Source organism: Entelurus aequoreus, linkage group LG10 (assembly GCF_033978785.1).
Source record: "Entelurus aequoreus isolate RoL-2023_Sb linkage group LG10, RoL_Eaeq_v1.1, whole genome shotgun sequence".
NCBI lineage: Eukaryota > Metazoa > Chordata > Actinopteri > Syngnathiformes > Syngnathidae > Entelurus > Entelurus aequoreus.
Window position 1 is genome coordinate 73,600,881 of NC_084740.1, and position 12,500 is coordinate 73,613,380.

The following is a 12,500-nucleotide window of genomic DNA, read 5'->3' on the forward strand; positions in this document are numbered from 1 at the left end:
TTAGTTTAATGTTACAATGCATTTCTAATTCTAAAGTATTTGCATTATCATTTTAATTGAATTCAATTTAATTAAAATAAAAAATACAATGAAATAAAAATTTTAATTACAAAATACCCGGTACAAAATGGATGGATGGATTTACATTTAATTTAAATTGTATTAAAATTAAATAAATCAAAATCAAAATACTTGAAGTAATTTTGGACAAATTTTGGGCACACGTGTGTTTTTAATATTTAGTTAAATATTTTCTTAAATGTATATCTAATTCCAAAGTGTTTGCATTCTAAGAAAAAAATTAATATTGAATTAAAATAAAAATTACAATGAAATACACATTTTAATCAAAAAATACATTTATATTTATTAAAATGTTATTGAAACTTAATTAAAATTAAGACTAAATTCAAATAAAAATACTTGAAGTAATTTAAGACTAATTTTGGGTACATGTGTTTTTAATGATTATTTTAGTTTAATGTTACAATGCATTTCTAATTCTAAAGTATTTGCATTATAATTTTAATTGAATTCAATTGAATTAAAATAAAAAATACAATGAAATAAAAAATTTTAATTACAAAATACCCGGTACAAAATGGATGGATGGATTTACATTTAATTTAAATTGTATTAAAATTAAATAAATCAAAATCAAAATACTTGAAGTAATTTTGGACAAATTTTGGGGCACACGTGTGTTTTTAATATTTAGTTTAATATTTTCTTAAATGTATATCTAATTCCAAAGTGTTTGCATTCTAAGAAAAAAATTAATATTGAATTAAAATGAAAATTACAATGAAATACACATTTTAATCAAAAAATACATTTATATTTATTAAAATGTTATTGAAACTTAATTAAAATTAAGACTAAATTCAAATAAAAATACTTGAAGTAATTTAAGACTAATTTTGGGTACATGTGTTTTTAATGATTATTTTAGTTTAATGTTACAATGCATTTCTAATTCTAAAGTATTTGCATTATAATTTTAATTGAATTCAATTGAATTAAAATAAAAAATACAATGAAATAAAAATTTTAATTACAAAATACCCGGTACAAAATGGATGGATGGATTTACATTTAATTTAAATTGTATTAAAATTAAATAAATCAAAATCAAAATACTTGAAGTAATTTTGGACAAATTTTGGGGCACACGTGTGTTTTTAATATTTAGTTTAATATTTTCTTAAATGTATATCTAATTCCAAAGTGTTTGCATTCTAAGAAAAAAATTAATATTGAATTAAAATGAAAATTACAATGAAATACACATTTTAATCAAAAAATACATTTATATTTATTAAAATGTTATTGAAACTTAATTAAAATTAAGACTAAATTCAAATAAAAATACTTGAAGTAATTTAAGACTAATTTTGGGTACATGTGTTTTTAATGATTATTTTAGTTTAATGTTACAATGTATTTCTAATTCGAAAGTATTTGCATTATAATTTTAATTCAATTCAATTTAATTAAAATAAAAAATACAATAAAATAAAAATTTAAATTACAAAATACCCGGTACAAAATGGATGGATGGATTTACATTTAATTTTAATTGTATTAAAATTAAATAAATTAAAACTAAATCAAAATCAAAATACTTGAAGTAATTTTGGACAAATTTGGGGCACACGTGTGTTTTTAATATTTAGTTTAATATTTTCTTAAATATATATGTCTAATTCCGAAGTGTTTGTATTCTAATAAAAAAATTAAAATTGAATTAAAATAAAAATTACAATAAAATACACATTTTAATCAAAAAATACATTTTTATTTAATTAAAATGTTATTGAAACTTAATTAAAATTAAGACTAAATTCAAATAAAAATACTTGAAGTAATTTAAGACTAATTTTGGGCACATGTGTGTGTTTTTAATATTTAGTTTAATATTTTCTTAAATATATATCTAATTCTAAAGTGTTTGCGTTCTAATTTAAAATTAAAATTAAATTAAATTACATTTTAAATTACAATAAAATAAAGAATTTCATTACAAAATACATTTAAATCCGATTTAAATTGTATTGAAATAAAATTTAAATTCAAACTTAATACAAATTAAAATACTTGAAGTAATTTAAGACTTGTTTTGGGCACATGTGTGTTTTTAATAATTCCATCCATTTCCTACCGCTTGTCCCTTTTGGGGTCACGGGGGTTGCTGGAGTCTATCTCAGCTGCATTTGGGCGGAAGGCGGGGTACACCCTGGACAAGTCGCCCCCTCATCGCAGGGCCAGTTTTTAATAATTATTTAGTTTAATATTATTTTCTTAAATGTATATCTAATTCTAAAGTGTTTGCATTCTAATTTAAAATTTAAATTAAATAATTTTTTTTTATAAGTAATTAAAATAAAATACAAATTTGAATGAAAAAATACATTTAAATGTAACTTAAATTGTAATAAAAATGTAATTAAAATGAAAACCAAATCTAAATTAAAATACTTGAAGTAATTTAAGACTAGTTTTAGGCACATGTGTGTTTTGAATAATTATTTAGTTTAATATTATTTTCTTAAATGTGCATCTAATTCTAAAGTGTTTGCATTCTAATTTAAAATTTGAATTAAATGAGTTTAAAATAGAAATGACAATAAAATAAAGATTTGAATCGAAAAATTTATTTAAATTTAATTTAATTAAAATGAAAACTAAATCCAATTTAAAGTAATTTAAGACTAATTTTGGGCACATGTGTGTGTTTTTAATAATTATTTAGTCTAATATTATTTTCTTAAATGTGCATCTAATTCTAAAGTGTTTGCATTCTAATTTAAAATTTGAATTAAATTAGTTTAAAATAGAAATGACAATAAAATAAAGATTTGAATCGAAAAATGTATTTAAATTTAATTTAATTAAAATGAAAACTAAATCCAATTTAAAGTAATTTAAGACTAATTTTGGGCACATGTGTGTGTTTTTAATAATTATTTAGTCTAATATTATTTTCTTAAATGTGCATCTAATTCTAAAGTGTTTGCATTCTAATTTAAAATTTGAATTAAATGAGTTTAAAATAGAAATGACAATAAAATAAAGATTTGAATCGAAAAATGTATTTAAATTTAATTTAATTAAAATGAAAACTAAATCCAATTTAAAGTAATTTAAGACTAATTTTGGGCACATGTGTGTGTTTTTAATAATTATTTAGTCTAATATTATTTTCTTAAATGTGCATCTAATTCTAAAGTGTTTGCGTTCTAATTTAAAATTAAAATTCAATGAAATTAAATAAAATAAAAAATAATTCAAATTTGAATTAAATGAAAATTAAATCAAATTTAAATTAAATAAAAATTGTATTTGATTTAATTTAATTTAAATCAAAATACTTAAATTACTTAATGAAAATAAAATCAAATTTAAATGAAAATTAAATCAAATTTAAATTAAATAAAAATTGTATTTGATTTAATTTAATTTAAATCAAAATACTTAAATTACTTAATCTATTTGTTTATTTTAATTAAATAATCATTCTGGACTATTTATTACATATTGTATTTAGTTTTAGTTGGAGAAGTCAGAGTAATCGGGTTTCTTTGAACATTTCTTTCAAGTTACTATACACCATATTTTAAAATTGTATTCACCTACAATACAACTTTATCTATATATATATATATTTTTTTTAAAAATTCAACTAAATTGTGCCTTCCCATTGTTTTAAAAAAAAAAAAACAATTTATTTATCGTTTACTGCTGGTAACCGGTTCTGGGTTCAATTAATTTTCGCAAAGTAGAAATTATTAACAAAAAATCAAATATTTTCATAGCTCGAGCATAAAATATGCGAGGTAAAAATACGTTTTAACATTATGAGAGTTCTCTAGACATGAAATATCACCCAAATAGTCACCTGTAGACTCCTTCAATCCAGTATAGTAATGCTGTCTGTGGCTGAGCCAATCAGTGGCCACAATACTCAACAGGCCAAAAATATGTAGAATATGTTTAACAATTATATAAACAAAAATAAAGTCTGTGATAAACTGAAGCTGCAAACTTCTCAGCGCGACGTGGCGAGGGATGTTGGGCGAACTGGTTAAGGAGTTTTTGCCAAAACCTTTTATAGAAACTACCTGATCACATCATCTGACATGTTTGAATATTGAGCATAAAGTGTGTGTAAAGATGAGATGACCGATCCACTCACCGTGAAGCTGTTGTTGACATTCTTAGTGCTGGACTCGGCTACGCTGGCGTCCGATAGGTCCACCTCGTCAAAGATAAGGGACTGCGCAAGAAGAACAAGAAGACAGTGAGCGTCTGTCTACCTGTGTCGTATTGAACTTAAGCATGTTTACTGGGGTTGCCATGGCGACGGTGATGCAAAAAGGTCTTATCATGAGCAAAGCAGACCTGGAATGGGTAGTGAGGGTGAATGAATGGATGCACTTTTAAAAAAAGATTCTACATGACACCTCTAATGCAGATAGAGCAGCACCTCCTTTGAGGGCTACATGGGAGACACACAACTTGTCACAACACAAGGATACACAATGGACCTGCATTTTTTGAGACACGCAACATTGTTTTAGCGGTTTGTCGTTCAAGTGGAAAGGGAGGGTGGGGGGGTTGTCCTTCCTCTCCGTCCAGCGGAGCAGCAGAAGGGCGGCGTGACAAACCAGACTGTGACGTGATGCTGAAGGCACACAGCAGAGGTCTTAAAGTGCTGAAGGACAATAACTAACTGTGTGTGTGTGTGTGTGTGTGTGTGTGTGTGTGTGTGTGTGTGTGTGTGTGTCTGTGTGTGTGTGTTTTTGTATTTCTACCCTTCTTCACACATCAACAAGGAAAAGTAGCTTCCATATGAGGACCGGTGAACAAGTTAGGATCGAAATCATGGTCCCGATACGGAAAACCATTGTATCTGATAGAAAATGTCTCATTTGCACCCCTGCTGGTGAAATGTATCAAAATTAGGGTGGTCCCAAAAAGGAGGGATTTTTAAAAATTGACTTTGTGTTTGTTTTGAAAGTGCTCCCCCCCTGGTCAACATATGAAATAACAAGTGTGTGTTAAAATTTTAAGCGCTCCCCCTCTGGCCAACATATGTAATAACAAGTGGGCGTAGGAAATTGAAATGCGCCCCCTTTGGCCAAAATGTATTTTAAAAAATAAAAAAAAATACACTACCGTTTAAAAGTTTGGGGTCACCCAAACAATTTTGTGGAATAGCCTTCATTTCTAAGAACAAGAATAGACTGTTTGTTGCATCACGCACGATGCTTCCCTCATGCAGGAAACCTTCCCCACTTTCACCTTGAAGGTGACTCTGTCCTCCATGACCTCATGGTCGTTTAATATTTCCACTCATATTCATCAACTATTGTTACAATTAATATGTCAATTATTGTACATTTTTTCTGTCTATGAAATACAGAGAAAATATCCATATACATTTTTTAAGACAAATTTTGGGTACATGCGTTTTTTAATGATTATTTTAGTTTAATGTTACAATGTATTTCTAATTCGAAAGTATTTGCATTATAATTTTAATTCAATTCAATTGACTTAAAATAAAAAATACAATAAAATAAAAATTTAAATTACAAAATACCCGGTAGAAAATGGATGGATGGATTTACATTTAATTTAAATTGTATTAAAATTAAATAAATTAAAACTAAATCAAAATCAAAATACTTGAAGTAATTTTGGACAAATTTTGGGCACACGTGTGTTTTTAATATTTAGTTTAATATTTTCTTAAATGTATATCTAATTCCGAAGTGTTTGCATTCTAATAAAAAAAATCAAAATTGAATTAAAAATAAAAATTACAATAAAATACACATTTTAATCAAAAAATACATTTATATTTAATTAAAATGGTATTGAAACTTAATTAAAATTAAGACTAAATTCGAATAAAAATACTTGAAGTAATTTAAGACTAATTTTGGACACATGTGTGTTTTTAATATTTAGTTTAATATTTTCTTAAATGTATATCTAATTCTTAAGTGTTTGTGTTCTAATTTAAAATTTAAATTAAATTAAATTACATTTTAAATTACTATAAAATAAAGAATTTCATTACAAGAATAGACTGTCGAGTTTCAGATGAAAGTTCTCTTTTTCTGGCCATTTTGAGCGTTTAATTGACCCCACAAATGTGATGCTCCAGAAACTCAATCTGCTCAAAGGAAGGTCAGTTTTGTAGCTTCTGTAACGAGCTCAACTGTTTTCAGATGTGTGAACATGATTGCACAAGGGTTTTCTAATCATCAATTAGCCTTCTGAGCCAATGAGCAAACACATTGTACCATTAGAACACTGGAGTGATAGTTGCTGGAAATGGGCCTCTATTAGGGATGTCCGATAATGGCTTTTTGCCGATATCCGATATGCCGATATTGTCCAACTCTTTAATTACCGATACCGATATAAACCGATACCAATATCAACCGATATATACAGTCGTGGAATTAACACATTATTATGCCTAATTTGGACAACCAGGTATGGTGAAGATAAGGTACTTTAAAAAATAAATAAATAAAATAAGATAACTAAATTAAAAACATTTTCTTGAATAAAAAAGAAAGTAAAACAATATAAAAACAGTTACATAGAAACTAGTAATTAATGAAAATGAGTAACATTAACTGTTAAAGGTTAGTACTATTAGTGGACCAGCAGCACGCACAATCATGTGTGCTTACGGACTGTATCCCTTGCAGACTGTATTGATATATATTGATATATAATGTAGGAAGCAGAATATTAATAACAGAAAGAAACAACCCTTTTGTGTGAATGAGTGTAAATGGGGGGAGGGAGGTTTTTTGGGTTGGTGCACTAATTGTAAGTGTATCTTGTGTTTTTTATGTGTATTTAATAAAAATAAAAATAAAAAATAAAACAAAATAAAAAAAAATAAAAAAAAACACGATACTGATAATAAAAAAACGATACCGATAATTTCCGATATCAATCAATCAATCAATCAATCAATGTTTATTTATATAGCCCTAAATCACAAGTGTCTCAAAGGGCTGTGATATTACATTTTAACGCATTTATCGGCCGATAATATCGGCAGACCGATATTATCGGACATCTCTAGCCTCTATACACCTATGTAGATATTGCACCAAAAAGCAGACATTTGCAGCTAGAATAGTCATTTACCACATTAGCAATGTATAGAGTGTATTTCTTAAAGTTATCTTCATTGAAAAGTACAGTGCTTTTCCTTCAAAAATAAGGACATTTCAATGTGACCCCAAACTTTTGAACGGTAGTGTATCATACGATTTTCTGTTAAAATAAAGCCAATAATAAATAGTTTTTTGTGGTACACTTTATTTCGAAACACAAAGAATATTGGACATTTTGGTTGTAAAAATGCTAACATAAGCTCTTTTCCTTTTAGACAGAACCAGAGTTCACCACAGTGGACACTTGTTTGGGGTCTTTTTTTTCAAACTTTTAACCATTTTGGGGGGGGGGAAAAATAGCCCTCTTGCACAAAAAGCAAATGTCCACTGCAGAGGACGCTGGATCTCAGGAGGATTTGTCTCTGGTGTGTGTGTGTGTGTTGTGGTCCTTCTATATGTGTATGGCACTGCCTGACATTTGTCTTTGCGAGGACATTTAGCTCGGTAACGTAAGAAAAATGCCCCACTAAATTGTGTGTGTGTGTGTGTGTGTGTGTGTGTGTGTGTGTGTGTGTGTGTGTGTGTGTGTGTGTGTGGGTGTGTGTGTGTGTGTGTGAGAGCCAAGCCGTGCCAACCCAAACACCACCCTTGTTACGCTCTTGGCTTCCGCACTGTTGCATCACGTTTAAGTGTATCTGTGTGTGTTTTATGGCTTTTTACAGTTCCTTTGACACTCTCAGTCACACACACACACATTTGTGTACTTCCGACACACGCACACAACAAGCTTGAGGGAAGCTGTAATGAAAGCTGACAGCGATGGCGGACAAAGGCGAGCGTTCCAGTCCCTCTCTGGTACATACGGGCCTACGCGGGGGAAGTGAGAACTCCCCTCACATTTCAGCCAATATTTAATAACATAATATTGACACTTTGATACGATGTAAAGTGTACTGATGCAACACACACTCATTAACTTACTGGCAAATCAAGTGAGTGCAACACCATTGAAAATGTCCAAACTGGGCTTAAAGTGTTAAAAGTTTTCTGTGGCTTCCATCCTGTGCTAGTGACCAGTATGAGAAACATCAAATTAACCACACCTGCTCCTCATCCACACCTGAGATCTTCTAGCAATAACAGGTCACATGACACTGGCAAGTGAATATAGCTAGTGTGGCTCAATTTGGTCATTTTTACTCAAGTGTACCGTATTTTTCGGTCTATAAGTCGCAGTTTTTTTCATAGTTTGGCCGGGGGTGCGACTTATACTCAGGAGCGACTTACACTACCGTTCAAAAGTTTGGGGTCACATTGAAATGTCCTTATTTTTGAAGGAAAAGCACTGTACTTTTCAATGAAGATAACTTTAAACTAGTCTTAACTTGAAAGAAATACACTCTATGCATTGCTAATGTGGTAAATGACTATTCTAGCTGCAAATGTCTGGTTTTTGGTGCAATATCTACATAGGTGTATAGAGGCCCATTTCCAGCAACTATCACTCCAGTGTTCTAATGGTACAATGTGTTTGCTCATTGGCTCAGAAGGCTAATTGACGATTAGAAAACCCTTGTGCAATCATGTTCACACATCTGAAAACAGTTTAGCTCGTTACAGAAGCCACAAAACTGACCTTCCTTTGAGCAGATTGAGTTTCTGGAGCATCACATTTGTGGGGTCAATTAAACGCTCAAAATGGCCAGAAAAGAGAACTTTCATTTGAAATTTGACAGTCTATTCTTGTTCTTAGAAATGAAGGCTATTCCACAAAATTGTTTGGGTGACCCCAAACTTTTGAACGGTAGTGTATGTGTGAAATTATCAACACATTAGCGTAAAATATCAAATAATATTATTTAGCTCATTGACGTAAGAGACTAGACGTATAAGATTTCATGGGATTTAGCGATCAGGAGTGACAGATTGTTTGGTAAACGTATAGCATGTTCTATATGTTATAGTTATTTGAATGACTCTTACCATAATATGTTACGTTAACATACCAGGCACCTTCTCAGTTGGTTATTTATGCCTCATATAACGTACACTTATTCAGCCTGTTGTTCACTATTCTTCATTTATTTGAAATTGCCTTTCAAATGTCTATTCTTGGTGTTGGTTTTTATCAAATACATTTCCCCAAAAAATGCGACTTATATATGTTTTTTTCCTTCTTTATAATGCATTTTCGGCCGGTGCGACTTATACTCCGGAGCGACTTATACTCTAAAAAATACGGTACTCACTTCTGTTGCCAGTTGTTTGGACTTAGTAACCATACACTGTTATTTACACAAGCTGCACCCTAACTACTTTACATGGTATCAAAGTGTCAGTTGTTCAATGTTGTCCTATGGAAATAATACACTATGAAATATTTGCAGAAATGTCATCACTTTTTTTCTGTACAGTACAGTGCAATAGTCTTAAAGGGGAACTGCACTTTTTTTTTTTTTTTTTTTTTTGCTCATCGTTCACAATACTTCTTATGAGAGACCAGAAGAAAAAAAACATTTTGATGTAAAAATCGGGTCGTTCTTGGTGGATAGCGTTGTAACTAATGGGAGCAATCGTCCATCCATCCATTTTCTACCGCTTGTTATATTACAAAATCACTTTATAAATGCATTAAAAAAAACGTCAACAATACTTCATTTACGTTCCGTTCCGTAACCTGTATAATTAACCTAGCTGTAACGACATTGTTATTGTAAGAGTGAACAGTGAAGAATTATTTTTCTATCGTAGTAACTAGAGATGTCCGATAATATCGGCCTACCGATACTATCGGCCGATAAATGCTTTAAAATGTAATATCGGAAATTATCGGTATCATTTTTTAAATTATCGGTATCGTTTTTTTGTGGTTTTTTTTTTATTAAATCAACATAAAAAACACAAGATACACTTACAATTAGTGCACCAACCCAAAAAAACTCCCTCCCCCATTTACACTCATTCACACAAAAGGGTTGTTTCTTTCTGTTATCAATATTCTGGTTCCTACATTATATATCAATATATATCAATACAGTCTGCAAGGGATACAGTCCGTAAGCACACATGATTGTGCGTGCTGCTGCTCCACTAATAATACTAACCTTTAACAGTTAATGTTACTCATTTTCATTAATTACTATTTTCTATGTAACTGTTTTTATATTGTTTTACTTTCTTTTTTATTCAAGAAAATGTTTAATTTATTTATCTTATTTTATTTTATAATTTTTTTAAAAAAGGACCTTATCTTCACCATACCTGGTTGTCCAAATTAGGCATAATAATGTGTTAATTCCACGACTGTATATATCGGTATCGGTTGATATCGGTATCGGTAATTAAGAGTTGGACAATATCGGATATCGTCAAAAAAGCCATTATCGGACATCCCTAGTTACGTGCGGTATTAGCTGTAAAAGTTAACTACGGAAAAAGATAAGCTAGCTTCTACGACAGGGGTCACCAACGCGGTGCCCGCGGGCACCAGGTAGCCCGTAAGGACCAGATGAGTAGCCCGCTGGCCTGTTCTAAAAATAGCTCAAATAGCAGCACTTACCAGTGAGCTGCCTCTATTTTTTAAATTGTATTTATTTACTAGCAAGCTGGTCTCGCTTTGCTCGACATTTTTAATTCTAAGAGAGACAAAACTCAAATAGAATTTGAAAATCCAAGAAAATATTTTAAAGACTTGGTCTTCACTTGTTTAAATAAATTCATAATTTTTTTTACTTCACTTCTTATAACTTTCAGAAAGACAATTTTAGAGAAAAAGTATTAGCCCACATTTCATGTTTTGCTTGTACACAGCTAGCCAGACAGTGTATGTACTGTAGTTGTACTAACTGCTGCGTGCATCATAATCAATATTAAAGTGACTCACTGGATGGACAGTTTGTCTGGTCCAGCTGATTGATTTCCTGTTGATTTTGGGTAAGCACTCCATTTATGTCATAATAGCTTGTCTTCAAATTCCACATTTTACATCTTCGAGTGACTTTCACCTCTCTCTTATCAACTTCCGTCTGCTCCAACGTTTCGCCCTCTTCTTTGTGCTCGCTTTTATGAGGAATTCATCTTCAAAAAGATAAGGTTGTGAATCCTCATTTGTCCAAAATGAGTCGTCTCCGTTGTCCGTTAAGTCTGCCATGATTAGAACACACACGCTCGTGTTTGATTCCGGAAGTAGGAACAAACATGTTGCCGGAAGTCAGACGTGCGTTGCTATGGAAACAGAAATCAATGTGCGGAAGAAACAAATCGCGGAAATGACTAAAATGATCAAAATATGGTAAATATTGAACATATTACATATTGTTATGAAGGTGTCTGTTACTACATTACATATAGAATTGCAGTGTGTATATAAAATGTTGTTTGAAGCGGTCTTAAAAGGCTTTAAAGGCGACACTGGTGACTTTCATTAGCCGCATCTTTCAAGCGTTTATCATGTTTAAAATCCTAAAATAAAGACATGTGTTCTCTTGTCTCTCATAATGATTGTGAAAATTGCCACCAAAAAGTGCAGTTCCCCTTTAAGGACCCCACGGGAGTTGTTGTTTCAGCCATGCTAAAAATATGTAAGTATAATTCTATATTTGCACCTTTTATCTAGATCAGTGGTTCTTAACCTGGGTTTGATGGAACCCTAGGGGTTCGGTGAGTCGGCCTCAGGGGTTCGGCGGCGGTCAAAACACACCCGACTCATCGTGTAAATAAAAACTTCTCCCTATCGGCGTATTACGGATACGGCAACAACAGAAATCACACTGATTTGCAGGTGTGTAATTTGGTGTTGGTTTTGTTGTTTGAACAAGGTGATGTTCATGCACGGTTCATTGTGTGCACCAGTAAAAAAACATGGTAACACTTTAATATGGGGAACATATTCACCATTAATTAGTTGCTTATTAACATGCAAATTAGTAACATATTGGCTCTTAACTAGTCATTATTAAGTACTTATTAATGCCTTATTCGGCATGGCCTTATTATAACCCTAACCCTCTAACCCTGGCCCTAACCCTAACCAAATAACTGTATATTAAGTCTTTGTTACTTAGAATATGTTCCCCATACTAAAGTGTTACCAAAAACATATAACTTTGTCTTGAATTTGGAAAAAAAACATTTTATTTTTCACTAAAGAAGGGTTCAATGAATGCGCATATGAAACTTAACGGGGTTTGGTACCTCCAACAAGGTTAAGAACCACTGATCTAGATACTCACCAAAGTTTCTTAATCCTTAGAAATCCTTCCATTTTGTATTGTTTGCATTAAAAAAAAGCATGTATCCTATCATAGTCATTAAAAACAACAAACCAAGTGGTGGCCCGAGACTTTTTTT

The 12,500-nt window shown here is 30.8% G+C and overlaps 2 protein-coding genes across 7 annotated transcripts in view; one reads left to right on the forward strand and one right to left on the reverse strand.

The window, feature by feature from the left end:
• Positions 1-12,500, reverse strand: part of dgkh (diacylglycerol kinase, eta) — a 259,098-nt gene that overhangs the window by 184,471 nt on the left and 62,127 nt on the right. For 3 of the 6 annotated variants that reach the window (XM_062061650.1, XM_062061649.1, XM_062061655.1), the window contains one exon: positions 4,196-4,276. In XM_062061650.1, the coding sequence (XP_061917634.1) occupies positions 4,196-4,276 (81 nt within the window). Of the gene's footprint in view, positions 1-4,195; positions 4,277-11,034; positions 11,287-12,475; positions 12,490-12,500 lie in introns of those variants that run through there. The other 3 variants (XM_062061654.1, XM_062061652.1, XM_062061651.1) reach the window with 3 other exon arrangements.
• Positions 11,607-12,500, forward strand: part of vwa8 (von Willebrand factor A domain containing 8) — a 304,338-nt gene continuing 303,444 nt past the window's right edge. The window contains exon 1 of the mRNA XM_062061646.1: positions 11,607-11,731. The gene's annotated coding sequence lies outside the window, so the exon portion shown is untranslated. The remainder of the gene's footprint in view (positions 11,732-12,500) is intronic.